This window comes from Phocoena sinus, chromosome 17 (assembly GCF_008692025.1).
Source record: "Phocoena sinus isolate mPhoSin1 chromosome 17, mPhoSin1.pri, whole genome shotgun sequence".
NCBI classification, from domain to species: Eukaryota; Metazoa; Chordata; class Mammalia; order Artiodactyla; family Phocoenidae; genus Phocoena; species Phocoena sinus.
The window spans coordinates 46,438,348-46,462,755 of NC_045779.1; the positions used below are offsets into that span (position 1 = coordinate 46,438,348).

At 37.9% G+C, this 24,408-nt stretch overlaps 1 protein-coding gene across 3 annotated transcripts in view; it reads left to right on the forward strand.

Annotated features, from left to right (window-relative positions):
• Positions 1 to 22,349, forward strand: part of ATP6V1C1 (ATPase H+ transporting V1 subunit C1) — a 38,510-nt gene extending 16,161 nt beyond the window's left edge. For all 3 annotated transcript variants that reach the window (XM_032610230.1, XM_032610232.1, XM_032610231.1), the window contains 10 exons: positions 4,445 to 4,530; positions 7,350 to 7,444; positions 9,002 to 9,093; positions 10,279 to 10,377; positions 12,283 to 12,351; positions 16,547 to 16,639; positions 16,729 to 16,822; positions 18,501 to 18,598; positions 19,805 to 19,931; positions 21,717 to 22,349. In XM_032610230.1, the coding sequence (XP_032466121.1) occupies positions 4,445 to 4,530; positions 7,350 to 7,444; positions 9,002 to 9,093; positions 10,279 to 10,377; positions 12,283 to 12,351; positions 16,547 to 16,639; positions 16,729 to 16,822; positions 18,501 to 18,598; positions 19,805 to 19,931; positions 21,717 to 21,812 (949 nt within the window). In that variant the 3' untranslated portion in view covers positions 21,813 to 22,349. The remainder of the gene's footprint in view (positions 1 to 4,444; positions 4,531 to 7,349; positions 7,445 to 9,001; positions 9,094 to 10,278; positions 10,378 to 12,282; positions 12,352 to 16,546; positions 16,640 to 16,728; positions 16,823 to 18,500; positions 18,599 to 19,804; positions 19,932 to 21,716) is intronic.
• The last annotated feature ends 2,059 nt before the right edge of the window (positions 22,350 to 24,408 follow it).

A 24,408-nucleotide genomic window follows, 5' to 3' on the forward strand; every position in this document is an offset into this window, starting at 1 on the left:
GGATATTAAGGTTGTTTCCATTTTTTGGCTCATATGAATAATGCTACCATGAATATTTGTGTACAAGTATTCGTGAGCTCATGTGTTTTCATTTCTCTTGGGTATGTACCTAGGAGTGGAATTGCTCGGTCAATGTGACTGTACTTTTAACATTTTGAAGAACTGCCAGACTGTTTTCCAAAGTGGTTGTCCCATTTTACGGTCTCACCAGCAGTGTACGAAGGTTCTAATTTCTCCACATTGTTGACAATACTTGTTACTATCCATCTTTTTGATTATAGCCATCCTAGTGGATATTAAAGAGAATTTCATTGTGTTTTTGATTTGCATTTCCCTGATGGCTGATAATGCGTTTAGCATCTTTTCATGTGTTTGTTAGCCATTTGTGTTTCTTATTTGGGGAAATGTCTGTTTGGATCCTTTGCCTGTTTTTTAATTGGCTTATTGGTCATTTGATTATTGACTTGTAAGAGTTCTTTATATATTCTAGATACAACTCTTATCAGATATGACTTGCAAATATTTTCTCCATTCTGTCGGTCGTCTTCACTTTCTAGATAGTGTGCTTTGAAGCACAAAACATTTAATTTTAATGTCCAATTTATCTCTTTTTTGTTGTTGCTTGTGTTTTTGATGTTGTATGGAAGAAAACATTGCCTAATCCAAGGTCACACAGTTTTATGTCTGTATTTTCTCTAAGAGTTTTATAGTTTTAGTTTTTACATTTAGGTCTTTGATCCATTTTGAGTGAATTTTGTATATGGTGGTAGGGAGAAGTCCATCTTCATTCTTTTGCATGTGGATATCCAGTTGTCCATTTGTTGAAAAGACTATTCTCTCTCCATTGAACTGTCCTGACACCCTTGCAAAAATCCATGGAACATAAATGTAAGGGTTTATTTCTGGACTCTGATTTGTATTCCATATTCCTGTCCTTATGCCAGTACCACATTGCCCTCTTTACTGCAGCTTTGTAGTAAGTTTTGAAATTAGGAAGTGTGAGCTCTCCAACTTAACTTTGTCTTTTTCAAGATTATTTTGGCTGTTTGGTTCCTTTCATTTCCATTTGAATTTTAGGAATACCATGTCAAATATCTGCTAGAAGTCAGCTGGAATTTTGATGGGGATTATGTAGAATCTGTAGATAATTGGGACAGTATTGCCATCATGACATATTATGTCTTTGATTCATGAACATGGGCTGTTACGCCATTTATTTGAAGATTTATTTGGTGATGATTTTGTCTTCAAAATTCAGTTACAATAAAAGATTTTTCTAGGCTACAGGTTTAGTCACTTGAAATTCAGTTACTGTGTATTTTAGCTGAAGATGGGTATGGGATCCTTAGTAACTTTCTGAATTTTGATTAATTGACAGACTCAGTCTATAATCCCTTTGACTCTTGACGTACAGAGCTTTCTAAATACTTAGGGCTTAGGTAAATAGGTATAATTTGTAAAAAACCAGAATTTTGGAGAATCTTAGAAATGTACCTCTGATTAAAGCTTTAAGGGAACAGACCTGAATAGAGGGGAACTTAATCTCAAAATCTGTGCAGAAGGGTTTCCTTGTTTATGCTGTTATGCTTTTCTGAATTGATAGAACCACCATAATGCAGTACTCTGGTAGTAGAGGCTGAGGTGTTGCAGAGAGATCTTTTGACATAACAATATGTGGTAAGTAAATAAATAGACCTAAAGATGTACTCATGAGGCAAAAGGCCAGTTGGGGGCTAGTTTTACAGTAGATTACGCAAGAGATATTGAAAACGTCAGCTAAGGGCAGGCACTAGGCAATAAAAATGGAAAAGAGAGGATGAAAGCCAAAGTAACAAACTGCTTTTAGGGTTAATAATTCCATGCATTCAGTAGAGCAAATGTGAAAATAATTTTTGATGATAGTCTCAGTTCTTACCATCAGTCAGTTTTTTGTCTCTTGGTTTCTTGATTATAGGTTTTTAATTAAGTAAACTTTTCGTGGTTGCCCCCGCCCTGAGGTGATTTTCCTTTCTGCAGTCCCACCAGCCTCATTGCAATGTTAGGTCACGACAACGAAGAGGACAGTGAGAAGGGAGGTTCCTGAGAATATAATTATTAACACTTACTTGGATCCTTATTAATCACCTCAATAGCTCTCTAGATCTTTCTTTAAATCATCAGTGGGATGTCCTGAGTATAGTTTAAGGTTTGCGCACATTTTTTAGGGAAGTAAGTATTTAGGGCAAATGCAGTTCATTTGGTCAGAAGCATTGCAAGTTGCCTATGCAGTTTGTCAGCTATTCTTTTCTGCACTGTTACGCAATCTCGTCTTTGTATCAGTCTTCCTGAAAGATAGGAAGAATTTAAAAATCGTATGGTTGTTAGACTTAGGTAGAATTGACAGATGCTAGCTTAATGACTGAGTGTTCCAGTTTTTAAACTCTGAACATTGTGGTGGAGTAAATTATAGTTTATACTTGTTCAGTAATCTAATCATTAGAGCAGTTTGTTTTTTGTTGTTTTTTTTTTTTTTAAGGTGACCGTGTGTCATGGATACTCCTGTAGAGATGCATAGGGAGATTGTCAAGGTCTGAGTTATGCGATGTTAAGTTGATAAATTTGACACCAGGCAGTTCTACACTCTGAACCATTTCTGTGGTAAACATGCACATTTTTTTTTTAAAAATTGAAGTATAGTTGATTTACAGTGTAGTGAACATGCACATTTTGGAATGTTCATAGCAGATGGTTCTGTTTACAAGATGCTCGTCAACTTATACAGGAATAATGGTTTGTCTGTGAAGGAATGGGTGAATTTTGGAGACACAGCCAAGGGTATGGACAAATCCCAAGTTAAACATGTTGAAGACTTACGGCTTACATCATTTTTTTCTGAATTTGTTCCACTTTCTTAGGTTTGAGGTCATTCCGCATAGGATTGTCATTCACATTTTGTCCTTCTGTTGCTTTTTTCTGGCCCTTATTGATTCATGTTGCAGGAGTTTCTTAATTTGTCTTCCAGTTTACACTCCCTGTTGTTGAATACAAAGTTATTGGAGAAATTGTCCGAAGTCCTGTTTTGACCATATTACACCTCTCCCTAAAGGCTGACATCAGAGGCAATCTACCTGCAGTCTGGCCCCAGCCGGCCGTCCTAGCACAACCTCCTTTCTCCTGAGCACGACACTCCCGGCAGTCTGGACCCCTCATCATTCGTTGCTTTTCTTATCTCTCTGGATCTTGACTCAATATGATGCCCTGTGGCAAGAATATACATTCTTCCCACCTAATCAGCCTTTCAAAACCATTCCTGTCCTTCATTGCCCTGCTCCTGATCCGTTATGCTTTTTTGATTACAGTAGCTGGAAGTGAAGTCTTTTTCCTTTATGCGTTTCTGTCTGTAGCCTGGTCATCTCAGCTGGCGCTCACCACAGATGGCTTTGTATTTAGTCATCCATCTTCTTTGGTATCTTTCCATTTTGATTTTAAGCAATGGGAAGCTAGATTTTTGGCGTATACTTTTGTAGCCCACCCACGGCCCAGAGGCAGACAAGGAATGGGGGAAAGAACACCAGACTCCAGAGTCAAGACACCACGTTTTTAGTCACAGCTCTGCTGGGAACTGGTTTTGTGAGTTTTGGGGCTAAGTCACTTACTCTCTTCATACCTGGGGGTGTCTTTATTTATAAAGTGAAGGGATCGAGAAGGTGATATGCAGGTGCCTCAGTAGCTTGGGCACCATGGTTACCCCTTTAGATTGTTTCTCTCAAATAGTAGATGCTCAATAAATAGTTAATGAATAAGTAGTGTAGGACCGCATTCTTCATTGTTACCGTTGCTTGTATTCTATTGCCTGTGGGATCCCTTTTGTCCTAAGGGGAAGCACATAACTGGTGAATGAAAGCTCCTGCTTCCCCCTTTGTTTTTGCAGTGCAGTGAGATCTGTTGCCCAGTTTTTCAGCTTATTCTCGCTAGCTTTCCACTACTTTCTTTTCAGACTTGGTAAACATATTGCATGTGGTCTCCTTAAAACTACAGTTACTCAGTTGAGTTTGACACATGTAATAAGATCTTGGTGCTTTTTGTCCTTAAAACATTATTTTAGGGCTTCCCTGGTGGCGCAGTGGTTGAGAGTCCGCCTGCCAATGCAGGGGACACGGGTTCGTGCCCCGGTCCGGGAAGATCCCACATGCCGCGGAGCGGCTGGGCCCGTGAGCCATGGCTGCTGAGCCTGCGCGTCCGGAGCCTGTGCTCCGCAACGGGAGAGGCCACAACAGTGAGAGGCCCGCGTACCCCAAAAAAAAAAAAAAAAAAAACATTATTTTAGAAGTTAGGACCCATTTGTTCTATATTATACAGATAGAGTCAAATTCGTGTCTTTATGTAATGTGTTTATTGTATAGTATGGAATTTAGGTTGTTTTCCTGAAAGTGATTGTTGATTTTTTTTTTTTTTTTCTCCCAAGGGTGGTTAAGAAAGTGGCTCAGTATATGGCTGACGTATTGGAGGATAGTAAAGATAAAGTTCAGGAGAATTTGTTGGCCAATGGAGGTAAGCTAATGTTTCATGATTTGCAATTGATTTCTATAAAGCGAGCGACTTAAAAAAGGTTTATAGGTAAGGATATTAAATACAATAGAAAGCCATTAAAATAGAATGATTACTACTGAATTTGGTGATATTGCCAGTTACATTCTTTCCTCTGAGACACAACCTCTCATAAGACCATCCTACATAATATATAATATAGTTTATGATATGGATCCTTCCAAAAGCAATATTATAAAGATTTACCTTAGTTCTTTCCAGAATCTATTTGTCAACTCCCATTAACAACTGTGTTTCCAAGTTATGTCTCTCAGCATTGTTCCAGTTGAATACTTGTTTTCTCTAGCTTTTTGTATTTAATAGCATCCAACTTCTAAATCCTTACAATAAAAATGATTAATTTTATTGCAGAGTAATGCCTCCTCCCTTCAGATTTGAATGTGACATTTCTTTAGTACCCATAGAAATAGTCTACCACCGACCTCTCCATAGCTAGAAACTAGTATTTACGTAGTTTGCTCTATGTAATAATGGCTTTATAAAGATGGTTTCCACCGCATTGTTGTCATTTATACTTGCATTTGTTGTTTTCTCCTGAAATATCACTTTAGCACTTGCTTCATTTTTAATTAGGCTGATCTTTAGTGATGTGCCATTATGATAAGAAACAACCCTTTCCTTTCTTTCTGTCCTATATTGCCTACTGTGATAAATAAAGGTCACTGATGTGACTTGGTTAAATTAACGTTTGTTAAGTAAAGCCCTGGGGTGTCATGGGTTGGTGAGCCATGGTTCAACAAAAAACCACAAGGGAAAGAGAAATAGAGAAGTTTATTACTCACAGGTCCTGGAGGAGGGGGGCAAGGCAGGGAGGTCAAGACAGGGTGCCGGCAGAGGGAGAGCGGCGGGACCTGGGACACATACCTTTATTAGGGTCCGTGAGTGGAGTGCTTTGGGGTTCCCAAGCCAAGTCCAGGTTGGTTGATTCAAACCAAAAAGAAGGGTTTCGGTTAACTTCGAGGGGGTCTTATCTAAACGGTACACTAGCAGGGGAGGCCCTGGGCAGCAGCAGAGAGCGCTTTTCATAGGGTCATATCAGGGAAATCATATCAGGAGCTTACATCTACTTGTGATTGCAGGCTGTTGTCTAGTATAACTTCTAGGCCCCTGTAGGCTACTTGGCCACACAGAAATGGATGCTGAGGCAGCAGTATGGAGATTTGGCTAAACTCTCAGCAGTCACTGTATTTTAAATCCAGTGTCTCTCTAATCTCATTTCTTCTCCTTGCAAATAATAGATGCTCAGAAGTACTTAATCAGTAAAAAAAAAAAATTTTTAGTAGTTTATTTTTACTCTTTGCTAATAATAGCGATCCTGAGCTGCTTACTGTGTCTGTTAACGTGCGGCTGGGGGCAGGATGAAAGTTAGGTGTGTTGACAACTTAGGTGCCTTCACTGGTCTCTAGGTACCTGATGTACTAGGGCGGTCAGTCTGCGAGGCCGAATGGAGGATGACAGTCTAGGGGACATTGCATCCAAAACTGCTTTTGGAGATACCATCTATGTTGTTGACTCGCTGGTATTATGTAGGGAGAAGTTGAGGAGAAAAGATATTTTGGTATGAATTACTTTTGCCAGTTAACCATAATTGACATTTGGTTTCCCTGACCTTGGTCCCATCAGACTTGAGGAGTAAAGTCATCTTGACTACCACACTTTCAGGGAATTAGTGGTTGAGTGTCTCTTTGGCTCCGCATTTCTTTTTTTTTTTTTGCGGTACGCGGGCCTCTCACTGTTGGGGTCTCTCCCGTTGCGGAGCACAGGCTCCGGATGCGCAGGCTCAGCGGCCATGGCTCACGGGCCCAGCCGCTCCACGGCATGTGGGATCTTCCCGGACCGGGGCACGAACCCGCGTCCCCTGCATCGTCAGGCGGACTCTCAACCGCTGTGCCACCAGGGAAGCTCTGCATTTCTTATTCTTGGCATTTGAAAGTGCAAAGGTCCATGTTTTGAAGATTACTGAAATATAGACTCCTAGAAACAGTCATCACAGGGTTTTAACAGACAAGTTCATTTTCAGTTTGTTTGGGTAAGTTGCAAAGAAAGAGCATACTTTTGTCAGATTCTACTTATTGAGGAGACAGTTTGAAGTAGGGTTTTTTTTTTAATGTATTATTTTAAAAATTATTTTATTTTATTTATTTTTGGCTGTGTTGGGTCTTTGTTGCTGCGCGTGGGCTTTCTCTAGTTGCGGCAAGCGGGGGCAACTCTTCATTGCGGTGTGTGGGCTTCTCATTGCTGTGGGTTCTCTGGTTGCAGAGCACGGGCTCTAGGCGCGCGGGCTCAGTAGTTGTGGCACGCGGGCTCTAGACCACAGGCTCCACGGCATGTGGGATCTTCCTGGACCAGGGCTCGAACCCGTGTCCCCTGCATTGGCAGGTGGATTTTTAACCACTGTGCCACCAGGGAGTCCCCTGAAGTAGATTCTTAATCTTTTTGTGTCTCTTTCTTCTACCTATGAGGCATATCATGGGTATGTACATATTCCATTTATTAAGTCATCAGATTAGAAAGGAACATTTTAATATATATTAAATTTTGAGTAAGGAGAAGAGATCCAATCAGATTACAAGGTAAAAATTTTGATTAATCCATGTTACTTAATACAGTTCCACATTTACTTAACCAGGACTCTTCACAAATGATGACATCTTTACTGATTTTCTTAATGCCAGTTTCAGCACTGAAACCTATTACTGTGTAGCAAACTATAAAAAATTCTATTGCTTCTCCTCAGTAATTAATTTCTTCCCTTATTTCAGTTGACTTGGTTACTTATATAACAAGGTTTCAATGGGACATGGCTAAATATCCAATCAAGCAGTCCCTGAAAAATATTTCTGAAATAATTGCCAAGGTAAGATAAAAAATGATACAGGTAGGACACATTGATTTATAGTGGCTTTATTTATTTTATAAGTATTTAGCTATTAAATACTCTAATTTAGGTTTTGACAGGGCAGCTTAATTATATGTGACTTACTGCAGTTTTACTAAAAAAAAAAAGGTGTCAAAAAAGGATAACACTTTCATGTGTACATTATCCAAATTGTGTAGTTTATTTAGGTAGTTAAGTTAAATGTTGCATCAACAATGTTTGAATAAGAAAAGTAACTTTAAAATTTTATAGTTATTTATATAAATTTGAAGCATAATTGAGATCACAGAGAACAGGAAGTTGGAATAGATTAGAGATTTATGAATCATTCAGATGTACGGTAATGGTAACTTAAGTATGTTTGTGTACAGTACTGATTCAGATTAAACTTTATGGGTTCTCTGACACCTTCCCTTCTGATGTTCAGTATTGATTCTCTACCCAGAAAAATTGCCCGTATTCTTGTACCACATGATTTTATGTACAGTTTCAGGGAGCCCACAGGTGTTAAAGCCCAACCATGAATTCACTGAATTAAGAGCTCCTTTTATGTTTCAAAGTCCCTGAGCTTGAGAGAAAAATGTAAAAGTCTCACCTGAAACTATAATGAGGCAGTAGACAAGGACCTATTAATTGTATGACAACATTTCTATGACCTGGCTAGGATGAAAAGTATGGTTTAAATCATCTGGACAGACTTCCTTGGCTCCTACTGGCTTTATTTGTACGTTGTGCTCTATGGTTAAATGTAAATGAATAGCGTATCAAGGATTTTAACTCAAGTCATCATATAATTTAATGAAAATGAGTAGTCAGATAATATAAAGTGGTGCTCTTACTGTGAGCCTTGTTTTCTTTTGATCCTTACCAAGGATTTAGTCGTCTTCTTCCTGATACTATTATAGTTGAGGAAAGAGGCTCAGAGAGGTGAAGTAGTTTACCCCAGTGCCACACAGCTGGTGATGGTAGAGCTGAGTTGAAATTAGTTCCTCAAACATTAAATCTACTGCTTTGTGTTTTCTCCCTAAGTTGTTAGTAGTTTTACTCATCTTTTTGAAAAAGCAGCTTGTGTAACATTTATAAATAAATTCAAACATAATTTTAATTTTATTGCAAAAATATTTTGTGGAAGAGTAGTGGTGTTGTGAACAGCAAAACTCTATGTGATTTAGTTCCTTTGGAAATTAATCCTTGAAACTTGTATTTTAAAGCCTTTTAATTAGTTATCTCTGTAACCAGTGGCCTAGATTCCATTTACGTGGTTTAAGAAGTAATATAGTAACAATAATTAAAATACATGTAGACTAAAACATTATCCTTAATAGAAAAGATTGTATGAAAATTACCATAGTTATTAAAAATGAAGTAGGTTTGTCTTTTAATGACCTTTAAAGGCATGCTTTTAAAATAATAGAATATTTTTACATCAGGAACTAGTGGTGTTTTGTTTTTTAAAGTTTAAGCACAGCTACTTTGATTGTATTAGTAGAGGCAGGTTTAGGAAAATATTCCCTTTTTCTGTTTTTCTCTTTAAAGGGAGTGACTCAGATTGACAATGACTTGAAATCTCGAGCATCCGCATATAACAACCTGAAAGGGAATCTTCAGAATTTGGAACGAAAGAATGCGTAAGCATGTCAAGTATATGTAAATAATTAAAAATTGGGAGGGACTTCCCTGGAGGTCCAGTAGTTAAGAATCTGTGCTTCCACTGCAGGGGGTGCAGGTTCAATCCTGGTCGGGGAACTAAGATTCCGCGTGCCTCACGGCACAGCCAAAAAAAAAAAAATAGAATTGGGGACGCATTCTAGCATACACTGAATGAACTATTGTTAGGGGTTAGTAAGTTCCACTTTGTGCTGTTTCTATAATCAAAATGGTGTTTTTTTCACTTCATGGAGAAAAGCTCACTAATTCAGGCTAGTCAAAACACAGATGTGAGGCTGATTTATTATACTTGTTTCATACATAATACTTGTGAGTTGGGTCCTGGTTTATCCCTTTATCCATCTGGTTTTTCACTGAAAATTATCTAAAGTTAATTGTTTTAAATCAAATGATAGTTTAATTACATAGCAATTATCTGCTGCTTAAAAGAATTCTATAGAAGAATCCTTTTGTAATGTAATACTCATTCTTTAATTTTTCTGTTTTCCAAGTTTTGATTTTTTACATATTAGGTTTTCTTGAAATAGACCACTTCTGTTTTGGTTAATATCACTGTAGTATGACTACTACAAGTATAGCTTTAAGCACTTAACTCTTCCAGTTATGCATTCATATCCCAGAGAGAAAGTTGGTTGGATACTGTCAGTGGTGCAAACAGGGCAAGTCATTTTCACTGTGAAATGTACTAGGAGACCAAATGAAGACTGTGTTAAAAGAGTTGATTATTGGGTTAACTAACCAAAATTGATACCCAGGAAGAGGGAGGAAAATCAAAGGTTGTGCTTAGATGATATGATTTCATAATTATGATGAGGTAGACTTTAATTGATACCTAATGAATAACACTTTCTCAGTTAAGATACTATATATGTAATCAAGAGAAGAGCTGAGTTATAATAATTAAAGCAAACACAAAGGGAGACACTAGAGGCAAGTTCTGATAAAATGTTTACATTTCTTTGGGTTTGGATGTGGGAAATATTCACCTAAATTTTGACTTCTTATAAAATAAAATGTTAACTCAGGCTCATCCCTCTCTTGAGATGTATATATAGTATATGTGACTATAATTAGCCTGCTGTTTCTTTACTTGTGTTCTGGAAGCACATCATTATCAGCCTAATGATTTTTTTCTTATTCCTCAGAGGAAGTTTGCTAACTAGAAGTCTAGCAGAAATTGTGAAGAAGGATGACTTTGTTCTTGACTCAGAGTATCTCGTCACATTACTGGTCGTGGTTCCCAAGTATGTCTTTTTATTACAGAAGGTTTTTACCTGTTAAAATACAAGAAAAATATTAGTGTCTGATATTGTAATTTGAAGTTTTCCATAAACCCAAGTGTAAAGGGAGTATCACCTTGTCATTTGCTCTGTCAACCAACATGTACTCATATGGCACATACAGTAGAATTTAGTTCATAACCTGGTAATAGAGCTGTCAATTATAAATTGATATTCCAGATCAACATTTGCTTAGTACAGTTGGCCCATTAAAAAATTAAATAATGCTAAATTATTGGACTTAAAAGAAATATTGTTCTTAGATTTTTCAAAACAGGGAGCTATTTCTTTTTCTGAAAAATATTTGATGATTGGTTAGGATGAATTAAGCCCTCTAAGAAGCAAAGGATGGATTAGATAAAAGCTTGGCATACTTTTTCTGCAAAGGGCCAGATAGTAAGTATTTTACCCTTTACAGGGCATATGGTCTCTGATACAACTACTCAGTTCTGCCACTTCAACTCTGTGGTTGTAGCTGAAAACGGTCACACACAGTATGTACATGAATGAACATGGCTGTGTGTCAGTAGAAATTTATTTACAAAAACAGGTGTACAGGTTATGGGTGTAGTTTGCTGGGTTAGACTATCCTTTGAAATCTCCTTTAGATTAGGCCTTCTGTTTTAATTAATATTTGGTAATCTTGGTAAAATGAAACCTTTGGAAGGTTAGAACTGTGTGTGTGTGTCTGTGTGTGTGTGTGTGTGTGTGTGTGTGAGAGAGAGAGAGAGAGAGAAAGAGAGAAAAAGAGAGAGAAAGAGAAAGAGGGAGAGAGGGAAAGAAACACTGTTAATGGTTTCACTTCTGACTTACACTAAAATCTCATTATCAGGGAATCTTCAGGGGATCCAAACTGGGATGGGAGATTTGGGGACTCTTCAGAGCATTATTCATGAAATCTTTCTTTGCTGTGCTCTGTATTTTTGTCTGGTTAGGAAACTGGGAATATTAGAAAATGATGCCTACTGGAAAGGGGTGGGAAAGGACCTCCATTGAATTTCAGTGGCTACAGTATTACCTTACTTCTGCTTTTTACCCCTTACTGCAGAATAGTAGAACACTATTTCTAAAAAATTTCTCTGTCTTTGTGTTTTTATACTTATACAGGAAAATAACCTTTGCCCAGATAAAAGATTTGTCTCATGCAACCTTTATTTAAAATTTGTGTTTAAGACCAGAAGTTTTCATAGTTTTCTGTGCACTGTACTTGAAACCTCGGATAGGACCTAGGATACCTTGTATAATGGATTATTCACTATCCTGGCTATAGATACTACAATTCTTTATTTTGTACTGCATATATAATCATCTCTCGCCACACCCACAAAAGCCAGTGGTCTCTAGAAAGGTTGTTGCACAGTGATCTGTGGCAGCTTGGTTTACTGTCACTTTGTTTACTCAGTGCTTTCTGGTACTCTGTGCTTTTGGTAAATGTGGTTTTGCCCAGCTGTTCATAATAGTCACTGAATAGAAACGTTAGTGATTTCAGCATGGCTTTTCTCTCTCTTTCTTTCGTTTTTTTCTTTTTTTGGTGAGGTAATAATGTATATCAACCCTAAAGTTTGAAAGTAATTTAGATTCTGTATTTTGCTTTGCTTCCTTTCCAAACTTAGCTCTAGAATGTGCCTCTTTTGCAATAGTTACTGGATGTAAGAGATGGTGAGCTGTATTTCCTGCTTTACCACTCAGTGTATTTGAAATTCATTCTTTGTACAAAACTTGATTTTTTTGTTGTTGTTAAATAGATTTGAGGTATACCTATTATAGTTGGATTTCCTATTTGTCTCATAATTTTTTCTCTTTCTGGGCTCGGCAGGAAGGTAGGACTTGTTTTTCTCTTCCGGTAACTTAATTGTATCTTTTCTGCAGGTTAAACCACAATGACTGGATTAAGCAGTATGAAACGTTAGCTGAAATGGTAGTTCCAAGGTCTAGCAAGTAAGTAGCAGTCTTTGTAAAGCCTGTTTCTTTCGTAGAATTCCTTTGGTAGTTTGGATGTTGGAATAGGAGATATCTTTATCTTTCCTTTGTGGTAAATTTTACAGTTTTGGAGCCGTCATTTTCACCTTAAAAATAAGTGAGTTATATTAACTCTAGCTACTGTAGACCTGGAAGGGCCTTTGTACAGTCTGATCAACCCACTCATGTTTATAGATGTAGAAGTTTGAGGCCACAGAGGTGACGTGGTTTGCCCAGAGTCACACATCTCATTAGTGACAGAGCTGTAACTAGAACCCAGATCTCTGGTGTGGTACTTTTTCTGCTGTGCTACCCTCTCAAAATTCTTCCTTCAATATTTATTGTATACCTACTGTGTGTCTATATTTCCTCATTTATCTTGCAAAGGAAGTGTACCAAAATGGCTACTAGGGTACTCTGTTGATCTGCAAATATTTATCATCACTTTGCAGTAAGCATAGATTCTACGGAGTCTGTACTTTAAAAAAAAAAAACTTTTATTAAGCAATTTTAAACTTATGGATTAATATTCACTGTCTAATATGTACAGCAATTCCATGAAGTAGTTTTGGCAGTTATACTTTTTCTCATAGATGAAGAAATACAAATGCAGAAGAGTTAAGTCATTGCCTAAAGTATATATGGCTGTATAAGTGTGCAGTGGCAGAGTTAGGACTAAAACTCAGGTCTTTTAACTCCAAGTCCTGCACTCTTGACACTGCATAGCATGTCATTTTTTCCTGCATTCTGCCATTCTACACAAGATATTCTTCAAGAAAAGATTAAGTGCAGTGTACATGCACGCCCAAAGAATTGTTTTGTATATACATATATATCCCTCAGTGTGTATATATATATATACCGTCAGCCTGGTGAAAGAAAGGTCTAGGTGGTAGTAGAGAAGTGGTGTTAGTAAGGCCAGGCCCATGAAATATTTTCTTTTCCAGTTTCATTGTGTCATATGGGAGGTAGCTTAGTATAATGGAAAGAGTCCTGGACCCAGGGATCTGAGTTCTATTGCTGGTTCTGCTACCAACTTGCTATGTGACCTGCGGTAAGTCTTTTAACTTCTCTGGGCCTCATTTTCTTTGTAAAATGAGCATCACACCTTCCCTGTACACATTATGAGGCTCTTTTAAGGCTTGATAAGATAATAAAGTAGAAGGTAATATGATTATTGTAGTTTCACAAATGTTGATTTTTTGAGAATGAAACCACAAACCTGTGCTCATTGTGAATTTTTTTCCCATTTGGGGGGAATACTTTCCATTCACACTGGCCCTTCACGTGGTAAACTGAAGATCGAGGTTGTGTCTTAATGCTGGTTTTCCTCCGAAGCTGTTTATCCTGACAGATGACACCTTCTTAGACCTTTGTGCTCTGGAGACCGTAAAAGTCACAGAGGTTGTCTTTACGTTTGGGGGCAGGGAGAGGAGGAGAGTAAGGACCCAGTGCACACAGAATGTCCTCCCACCCTGTGGTGTGTGAGCCTAGTCCAGGGGAGTGGTGTGTAGGCCTAGGTTTATTCGGAAAGAAGGACTTTAGAAATATTACTTCAGACTTACATCTTTTGAAAAATCACTTTAGTAGTTAAAAGGAAACAAATTTCAGATGCCAACAGTTCAGTATAGGCAATATCTGTCTTCTGAATGACCCCTGAGTGCTCACTGACCACCTGAGAGTCCCCAGCCCTTCCTCACTCAGTGAAAACATCTGTTCACCTATTTATCAGTCTAAAGACTTTTGGAATCATTGACTTGAAAAGTTATTTAAATTTAGTCATTGAGAACAATGCAGTAGCTCAGCCAGCACCTGAAGAGGAGGCTTAGTTCACGTGGGGCAGACAGGTTTTAGTGGGTTAGTCTGGAATTTTGTACTTCTGTTTAGGAAAGATCTCTATGACTTGACGTTGGATTTTTCACTTATCGTAATAACTAACATTTTTGAGTGATTACTATGTGCTGGTCATTGTTCTAAGTGCTTTATTTTAAAGTGAATTACAAGTAGTAATACTGTCACTTGTTGCCTTTTGGCACAATACCTGAGTGGTTACTCTTGGAAGCAGTGAAGGTGAAAGTGGACTTTTGAGGAAGAAGAATGGATTGAAAAAAAACCATCTTTAAACCTGAAAGAAATAATTTCACCTAAAAAACACACAAAATCTAGCTATTTGCAAAATATTCTACATAAATCTTGAAAGATTGGACCATGTGAAATATTGCCATCATTGGGTGGTTAAGTGCAGGGATGTGTATAAATGCCAAGTCAGAGTTAAAGGCCAAAGAAACTGAGAGGCTGAGCTGCTGTTCTGCTTCTTTCTGTTGGAAAAACTGTTCAGAAAGAGTTGATTGTCACTTATATTTTCAGAATTACCACTTAGCTTTTTGTCTGTCTACTTTTGCTTGTTAAGATAATCCGGTTGGGTTACGTCACTGGTTGACTTCGGCCTTTTCTCTGTTGTTGGAAAAACAGCACCACAAACTGATTGGTGCTTCACAGAAGCTTTTGTTCAGGGAGCTAGAGTTCCAGATGAACCAGAGGATCCTAGCGAGGAAGGCCTAGAAAAAAACAACACTAGCCATTGTTCAAAGAAAAGTTTCTTTTGTGTTTTGGAGCAGGGGTTGCAAAGATAACTTTTATGAAGAAAAGCAGGAAAGATGTCTTGGCAATGAAGTGGGTAGGTTGACTGGGGAACAGAGCAGATGGCAGGACCGAGTCTTAGGAGAGAGGTAAGAAGTCAGAAGCAGCAGGAAGAGCTAGTAGGCTCCAGAAGCACTGCCACGCCCATGTGAGACTGAAAATGCCGTGAGGCAGCCGAAAAGCGTTGACCTTTCGTTTCCTCTCGGCCTGGTTGTGTGTGTGAGGAGCTAGTGTTACTGTTTCTACACAGCAGTAGAACTAAGCGAAGAGAGTGAGTTTGGAGACCCAGCCTGCAGCTCACAGACTGTCATCTCCACTTGATTTCTGTAGCTTTTCCCTTGGCCTCACCTTCAACCTCTAGAAAGACTTTATGTCTGGCATCTTAAACTGTAACCCAACTCTTGAACCTGAGTCTTCTTTCCATCTTTTTCACTGTCACGGAACCTGCTATTTGACGTTGTCCACATCTCTGGTTCCCCACCCCTTTATTTGCATGGACCTTCAAAACAGTAAAGTACTGAAGTTAAAAAGATCAGTTAAGGTTAAGATAAGTTTAAAAGGTGAATGTGATAGTGGTGGAATATTGTTAGGATCTGAGATAGCCTGTCAAGTTGGAATTGGCTTTGTTTTTTTTCCTTAACAAATTTATTTATTTATTTTTGGCTGCGTTGGGTCTTCATTGCTGTGTGTGGGCTTTCTCTAGTTGCGGCGAACGGGGGCTACTCTTCGTTGCGGTACGTGGGCTTCTCACTCTTGTTGCGGAGCACGGGCTCTAGGCGTGCAGGCTCAGTAGTTGTGGCGCACGGGCTTAGTTGCTCCACAGCATGTGGGATCTTCCCGGACCAGGGATCGAACCCATGTCCCCTGCATTGGCGGGTGGATTCTTAACCACTGGGCCACCAGAGAAGTCCCTTGGCTTTGTTTTGATCCCAATCAGTTTGCACATTACTGTCAGTTGTGGCAAACCTGAGGATCATTAAAGGTCTGTTATCGAGTTCTGTCCACTTTGTAGCTACCTTGCTTTAGATCTGATGGGCACTGGGAACAAGAACGCAGGATAATAGTTTTGAGAGGGCACAAGTTAAAAGGGGTGGGCCGGGACTCATGGGTCAGGGCTGGGCTGGAGAGAGGAAGAGAGAATTCAGTCACCAGAAGAGAAGAGGGTGCTTAGCAAGGAAGTAAGGAGATTCTGGAAACCAGCCAGGTGCTGGACGATTTTTCCTCAGCTGGCCTAGTGCTGATAGAGATTGAAAAGCATGATTCTTGAGTTTGGATGCTTTACTTGATTTAATTTTTAATTTTGTTGGTTAGGAAGGAATGCACTAGGGGGCTGTTAAGGCACCGTAAATAAAAACATCATAAACACTGAGTGTCTTCAGTGTGGAGGCAGTACAGATGAAAAGCACTGAAGTGGTTTGGGAAGGGCTGCCGTACCCTACTGTCTGTTCCTGCCCCTGTTTCTGAATTCTGCCCTCAATATGAACGTGAGCAATAAATATAAAGCTTTAAGTGGACTTGGTCTTTCTCTCTCTAGTGTTCTCTCAGAGGACCAAGACAGTTACCTGTGTAATGTCACCTTGTTTAGGAAGGCAGTTGATGACTTCAGACACAAAGCCAGGGAAAACAAGTAAGATTATTATTTTTTATTTTTTAATTTGTTAGATCACCTATACATGGTGTGGACAATTTTGGTTTTTCTCCCCCCCCCCAATTTAGATTCATCGTTCGTGACTTCCAGTATAATGAAGAGGAGATGAAAGCAGACAAAGAAGAAATGAACAGGCTTTCTACCGACAAGAAAAAGCAATTTGTATGCGTTTTTAATACTTAGTAATACTATCAGTGTTAAGCAGAAGAAAAAGTGGTACTGCTTTTCTTTAATTTAAAAGAAAACAAAACTTTTTTGATTTTGCTTTTGAGACATTTGATTCTAGCTTTTTTTTCTGCTAAATAATCAAAAGTTTTCTCTAAGCAACCTGAGATCTGTGAATCCTTATCTTAAAATATATTATCTTAAAATTAACCCCCCTTAAGTCCATATCAGAAATTAATTTTAAATGCAGTGTTTTAATTAATACCCATATAGTGAGGGATTATTTTAGTTTAAGTAGTAGTTCTCTCTCTTCAGTAAGAAATTTCATTTTTTGAGGCAGATTTTTTTAATGCTGCATGCAGTCTTTTATTGGAGGAATTTGTATTTAAACCATTGGTGAGTCAGTATGTTCTAGGCACAGTGGAGAACAGGGATGGAATTGTGAGTGAAAGATGGCGTTGACTTTCTTGCCATCTCAAGTGCAGGATTGTTGTGAAGACTAAAGCTTGTTTGGAAGGGGAAACATGATGAGTGAAAATGTATTTCTCTTGTAATGCAAGAGGAAATAAAAGCACATTCCATTTAAAGTTATTTCCAAGTACTTTATAAACTATTGCATCTCAGTTGGGAGAAAACTAACCCTAACCAAGTAATGTCAAATAAGACCAACTTGTTGGGGAGTTCCAGATCACTTTTAAAGAACAGATATTTTAACCAGAGACTTTCACCTTGTTGTATTATCCTTTTTTCGTAAATTGATTGTTACATCCAAATGAGCCTAATAATGTTATCTAAATAACTATTAGCTGAACTGATCATGTGTGTCTTTTAAGTATGCAGAGGTGGTAATAAGTTGTCATTTGTTTCTTTAAAGAAGTGTTTTTATTTAGAAGTACTGAATAACTAAATTCAGAAAGAATATATACTACATAATAGAACCATTAAAAATTTAGAACATGATGAACAGGTTTTAGGGATCTAGATCAACCCCCTGATTTTACAGATGAGAAAACTAACACCTAGGGATATTAAATGACTTACTACATAGCTATTTTTCGTTATTCCTGAGAAGTTGTGTGTAATTGAATTCTATTTTAAATGTATAAAATGTTTAAGAGTATTGGATAGTAAATTTAGATTTTTATATTTTGGTTTTCAAACCTGTAGAAGGACACTTCTATATTCTTTGTCACTTTAAATGACTTTCATTAAAACATAGGCCTTTTTGGGATTTCCCTGGTGCTCCAGTGGTTAGGACTCTGCACTTCCACTGCAAGGGGCGTGGGTTCGATCCCTGGTCAGGGAACTAAGATCCTACAAGCCACGTGGTGCGGCCAAAAAACAGAAAGAAAATAATAATAATTTTATATATATATATATATATATATATATATATATATACCTTTTTCTGTGTAGTGAGTAGAGTCAATGGATTTTTGTATCTACTGAGGTTACAGAGTAGTGGCTTAATCTTTTCATCTAATTTAAGGTAAAGTATCCAAGATAATGAGAATAATGAAACATTTTTAAAGTGAATTATAATGTGATTTAATGCTCCTAAAGATTCTTACTGGATAGTTGCTCCTTTAAAAATACTTGATTTATCTAATTTCTAACTGCCATTTTCAGGACAAATTTTTGGTGATTTTTTTTTTTTTTTTCTCTCTTTCTCTAGGGACCACTTGTACGATGGCTGAAAGTGAATTTCAGTGAGGCGTTTATTGCGTGGATTCATGTAAAAGCGTTGAGGGTTTTTGTTGAGTCTGTTTTGAGGTAAAGGAAGTTAATTGAGAAACTTGGAACTAAAGAATTTATAGATCCCTTTACATTGGACCTCTTTATTAAAACACACATTCTACTAATAGGAAATTGATTTGGAGAAACCAAGGGGCCAGTTGTGAGGGAGAGATTGTCAGTGTCATACTGCTTATTACGTGCATGTTGGTCTTGTCCCTTAATACCGGGTTTGAAGAAAGAGATCACACTGCTGTGCTCTCTGATTCTTCTCTTATTATGTACTTAAGTTAAATGTAGATTATGAAATATTAGCCAGTGTTTGTTTAAAAGAAGATCATTCAAATATTTTATATGTAGTTTGGTACGCAGTATACCTAACGATGCCTTATTTGAAGTCCTCATTTCAATTAACCTAAAATATTTTTTTATCTTGAGGTACTTAAAATCTCAATCATCTTGTGATCCTCTGTACATGTTGCTCATATTAGAAATATATCAAAATGTTTATCTGCAGTCATGCTCACTATTTGTAAATTTCTTTGAATTTTCATAGTAGATATGGGTAGTAATCTCATGTTGTTTATTATCATGAAAGCCCTCCATGTTCTTGGGTTCCGAATCCATGGAGTCAACCAACCGTAGGTTGAAAATATTCGAAAAAGAAACTCCAGAAAGTTCCAAAAGGCAAAACTTGAATTCACTGAGCACTAGCAACGATTTACATAGCATTTGCATTTTACTTACAACTAATTACATAGCATTTACATTGTATTATAGGTAATCTAGAGATGATTTTAAAGTATACTGGAGGATATGTGTAGGTTATATGCAAACACTACACCATTTTATTTAAGGGACTTGAGCATCCGTGGATTTTGGTATCCATAGGGGTCCTGGAGCCAATTCCCTGCAGATACCTAGAGACACTGTACTGAGTTTACAGATTACCACTGTCTGCTGAGGGTATTCATAGATTACCTTAAAAATTGAAGAGTAATTAAAAGTAATTCCTAGTAGACAGTTGGCTCTCATCCTAAAGAAAGATTTCTAATGGACATTGAGGACCAGAGAAGGTTTGAGTTTCTGTGTATATTAGTTGAACTTGTAAACATGGTCATTAAAGTGAGGTACCCTTTCCCCATTAACTGTGATTAAAGAAGAGTATGAGAGTATTTGCTTCAAAAAGAAAATCTCTGCATATGTTTGCTTGTGTTACATCCTGTATTTCTGCTTATTTATAAGGTATGGCTTGCCAGTGAACTTCCAAGCAATGCTCCTTCAGCCCAATAAGAAAACAATGAAGAAACTAAGAGAAGTATTATATGAATTGTATAAACATCTAGATAGCAGTGCAGCAGCTATTATTGATGTAAGTATTTATTAGACAACCTGGTAGAAGAGGAACTGGATGAATTTCAGAAAAAATTATTAGAAGAAGATAAGAGGTTATTTAACCTTTTGAAAGTTGCTTTAAGATTCTCAACTTGTTAGTAATTAATTTACCTGATAGCTTAGCAAATAATTTACCTTGTTTACCCCATTTTACTAGTTGCTTCTTGGTATTTCTAAAAGCCAGTTGTTACCTTGCTGTAGATCCGATGTTTTTTTGTGTTTTGGGTTTTTTTTTGGCTGTACGCGGGCCTCTCACAGATCCGATGTTTATAGCTGCAGAAATACACACACAACCAGTGATACTAGTTATTACAAAAGTTATAAATTGCAGAGAGCAAGAAAATAAGTAGTCATTGTAACTTTATTTGGTAGAAGTAGTGGAGTCAATAGATGAGCATTTTAAAGGGAACTATCATTTCTCTAAAATGGTATGTGTTTATGTGTTCTTTTTAAACAGAAAGATACAAATAGTATGTGTGCTTTTTGTTGTTGCTGTTGTTTAAAATTGTAATAGGCTTTTTTGTTTTTGTTTTCCAATATCTTGCTGATTTTTTTCTCTTTAGTTTAGGACGGCAGTATTTCACATGTGCATTAGTTAGAACCCATGAAAAAAATCAGGGTTTCTTGATAGAAGAAAATGCAGGAAATGACTCTGCATTTTGTAGAGTTGATAATATGTGAAGTCTAACTGTTCGATACGTAATTTCCTACCAGTAAATTCTTACAACATGCATAGGTAATAAGTGGTATCTGTAAAAATCACACTTGGTTTATTTTTATCCAGCATTTTATAAGCCATGTGTCTCCTAAACTCAGTACACCAAGCCTGAGATTAAAGAAGTAATTTTATACAGTATGCATAAGAAAGGATGGTGGGGTGATGGTTAAACACACACAGGCTTTGAGGGCAGAGAGTGCTTCAATCTGGCTTTACTACTCACTCTGTTTCCTAGGGCAAGTCAGCCTTTATTTATTTATTTATTTTTAAAGATTTATTTATTATTTATTTATTTTTAAAATTTTATTTTTGGCCGCGTCAGGTCTTAGTTGTGGCATGCGGGATCTTCCTTGAGGCATGCAGGATCTTTCGTTGTGGCACGCGGATTTTCTCTTCTCTAGTTGTGGCGCGAAGGCTCCAGGGCCCGTGAGCTCAGTAGTTGTGACACACGGGCTTAGTTGCTCCGTGGCATGTGGGATCCTTAGTTCGAGGATCGAACCCGCATCCTTTGCATTGTAAGGTGGATTCTTTACCACTGGACCACCAGGGAGGTCTCAAGTCAGCCTTTCAGAGATTGTTTTCTCATTTGCAAAATGGAGTTAGCAATGCCAAACTCAGATTAGATTAGCAAAAATATATAAACTTAGCCCAGAGTAGATGTTCATTAAGAAGGTACAGGCATACCTTGTTTTGCTGTGCTTCACTTTATTGAAATTTACAGATAATGCACTTTTCAATTTACAAATTGAAGGTTTGTGGCAACTCTGCATTGTCAGATGATGGTTTGCATTTTTTAGCAATAAAGTATTTTTGAATTAAGGTGTATGTACATTGTTTTTCAAGACATAATGCTGTTGCACACTTAATAGACTGTAGTATAGTGTAAACATAACTTTTATATGCACTGGGAAACCACTCGCTTTACTGTGGTGGTCTGGAACAGAACCTGCAATATCTCCAAGGTATGCCTATGAATGGTAATACTTTTTTTCTTGTTTAATTTCTTTAAGTACTTAGTTGAATAATCATCTGATTTTTCAATAGGCTCCTATGGATATTCCAGGCTTAAACCTGAGTCAACAGGAATATTACCCCTATGTGTACTACAAGATCGATTGCAACTTGCTGGAATTCAAGTAAAATGAGCCCCCCAGATAGCCCTGCCCTCATGTCGGTGTCGGTGTTTGCTAACAGACATAGGTTGTAGTATGGCTGTACTTTTAACTCTCTCTTAACCCTTGCTTGCTTCTCACCCCCTTTCCTATTCGCGTTCTCTCGTAGTGGTCCATTTGTCAACATTTTGTTTTTAAAAGGAAACTATATGTCTTGTTTCTTTTTATTGATCAGGTCTGTAAATGTGTACTAAAAAAAAAAAATCAGAGTTTATTTATAAACAGAATAGTTTATTTAAAAAGAAGGTCTAACTTCATCGATATTGTGGTATGCATTAATTCCATTTGTTGCTGTTGTGACAGAAGCCTTGTGTACAAGGGAATGGTGTAAACAGTTATACCATTTTGTTCACTGTATTTAGTAGACATAATTGTTTAATAGTTATTGAATCGTGATGTAAAGAAATGTGACAATATTCAGGTATGTGCTTTCTGAATGTTTCAAATTACAATCTGTGAGCACTTGACACCCACAGGAGAGAATAAAATTACCTGTGCAAAGGTGGATTGTGGTGTGTGTAACTTCCATAGATTACGGTTCAAGTTTGAAGATTATTTTTGAACACATGGTGGGTATTTACATTTGGACACTAGACTTTCAGGTCTCTCAATTAGGAGGTAGGGCCAATTTTTGAATAAAGTATAGTAGAACTCTGCAGTTTTAGTCATTTGTTTTGTCTAAGTATTTTACATGGTTCCTTTTTAAGATTGTTAATTTTGCCTTCATCTTGACATTGATGTCATTTCTGATGTAGTCTGAAGAGAGGCATTGCTAACCTTACAAACCTCTGAAATGAGACTTAGGTTAGCATCCCGAGTGAGCTTTTAGAAGAGGATTTTGTGGCAGTGCTCCCCTTCCTGTGCCCTCCCAGGCTTGTAAATGGGAGAAAGAAATTTACGTTTTAAGGGCATTTCTAAACTACCGTATTCCATCTAGAAAATTAGCCTCTCAAATCCGTTTTATTTCAAAATTGTATACTGTTATGTCAAAAGTAATTGTTAACTTCAAACAAATCCAGACTTCTATGAAGTAAAACATGAGAGACGAGCCCTCTTAGCCCCTAAGTTTTTTCTTCGCAAGGAAGTTACATAGTTTTTCAGGCCTTCTCCTGTATCTCTACAACATATATATCCACACAGTTTATTTTTAAATAAAAATAGGATCATATCACACATATTCTGTCACTTGCTTTTTTTGCTTACTAGTATAGCCAGGGTATCTTGTCAGTGTGTCTAGAGCTACCTCATTCTTTTAACTGGCTACAGTGGTTTTCTATCATGTATTTGTGTCACAGTGTAGCTAACTGGATGGATATTCACCTTGCTTTTGGTTTTGCTCTTACAACCGCTGATGCGGTAAACATCCTTGTCTTTGTTTATTCGTAGCAGTATTTCTGTAAGAAATATCCTGGAAGTAGGGTTGGTAGGTCATAGGGTATATATATTTAAAGTTTTGACATAACTGCCAAGTTATTGTCAGAATTCTCAGTTCAAGACATGATTGGAATGCAGTTTTATTTTCAGTTTTTCTTTGGATAAGAGGAAGCTGAAAAGTTTTGGTCTTGATGTCAACAAATTCTGGTTTTGTCTTCTTTTGCAAGTGTTCTTTGAGTCTTAGTGTTTGTAAAACGGGTATAATCTCTATCATGGGGGGATGTGTTTTGATGATTAAAAGATTGTTAGGCCCACACGATGACTGGAAGGTTTTCCTTAGTCTTTAAGTATTACTGTGATAGGAGTAGGTGGGGATTGTGTCAGGTTTAAAATTCCAGCATATGTTTGGAACTATGGGACTTTGATTATCATTTCTCTCTGGGACACAGAGCAGCTGCGTGAGTAGCTCTGCAGCCAGACCCCAGCTCTGCTACCAGTTAGCCCTGTGGTCTCAGCGCTCGCGCCCTCCTTGGTGGAATGGGGTAGGTAGAGTGCCCACTTCATAGTCTGTCGGGTTGAGTATCCAGCGGCCCATCCAGTGCTTGGAGTGGTGCACGAGGAGAGCTTGATTCATGGGCGGACGGTCCTAGAAGAGGGCCAGTAGCTCCTTTTCCACTTGTGTTTAACCTGGGAATTTCAAGGCGTGAGTCATTGTGGAGTCTGAAGGTTAGAAAGAAGTAGTGATGTGTGTGTGTGCGCACGCGTGTGTGTGTGTGTGTGTGTGTGTGTGTGTGTGTGTGGTGGGGTAAGGAATACAGTCTGTGTCTGTAGCGCAGCGTTAAAGCAGTTTGAGAGTCTCCGAGCTGCAGTCCGTGTTGATGGCAGCTGTCATTTCTGGGAGGGCCTGCTCCTGTTGCTTGCCTTGCTTTGTTTGCTCTGGAGTCTGCTGATTCTCCTCTAGGATGGAGCTCAGGTAACTCTGAGAGTCATTAAACATTTATCGAGTGTCTGACAGAGACCATTCTGCTGGTGCTCTCACACCCATTACCTCCTCCCTCCCCCATGGTGTTGGTGCTGGGAGGACCAGCAGTCCCCGTGGTACTAGGAGAGGCTTAGGGTCAAAGAAGTTTAAGTGATTTCTTCATTAAAACTCACAAATTTTGAGTTGGAGTCAGAATTTGAACCTAAGA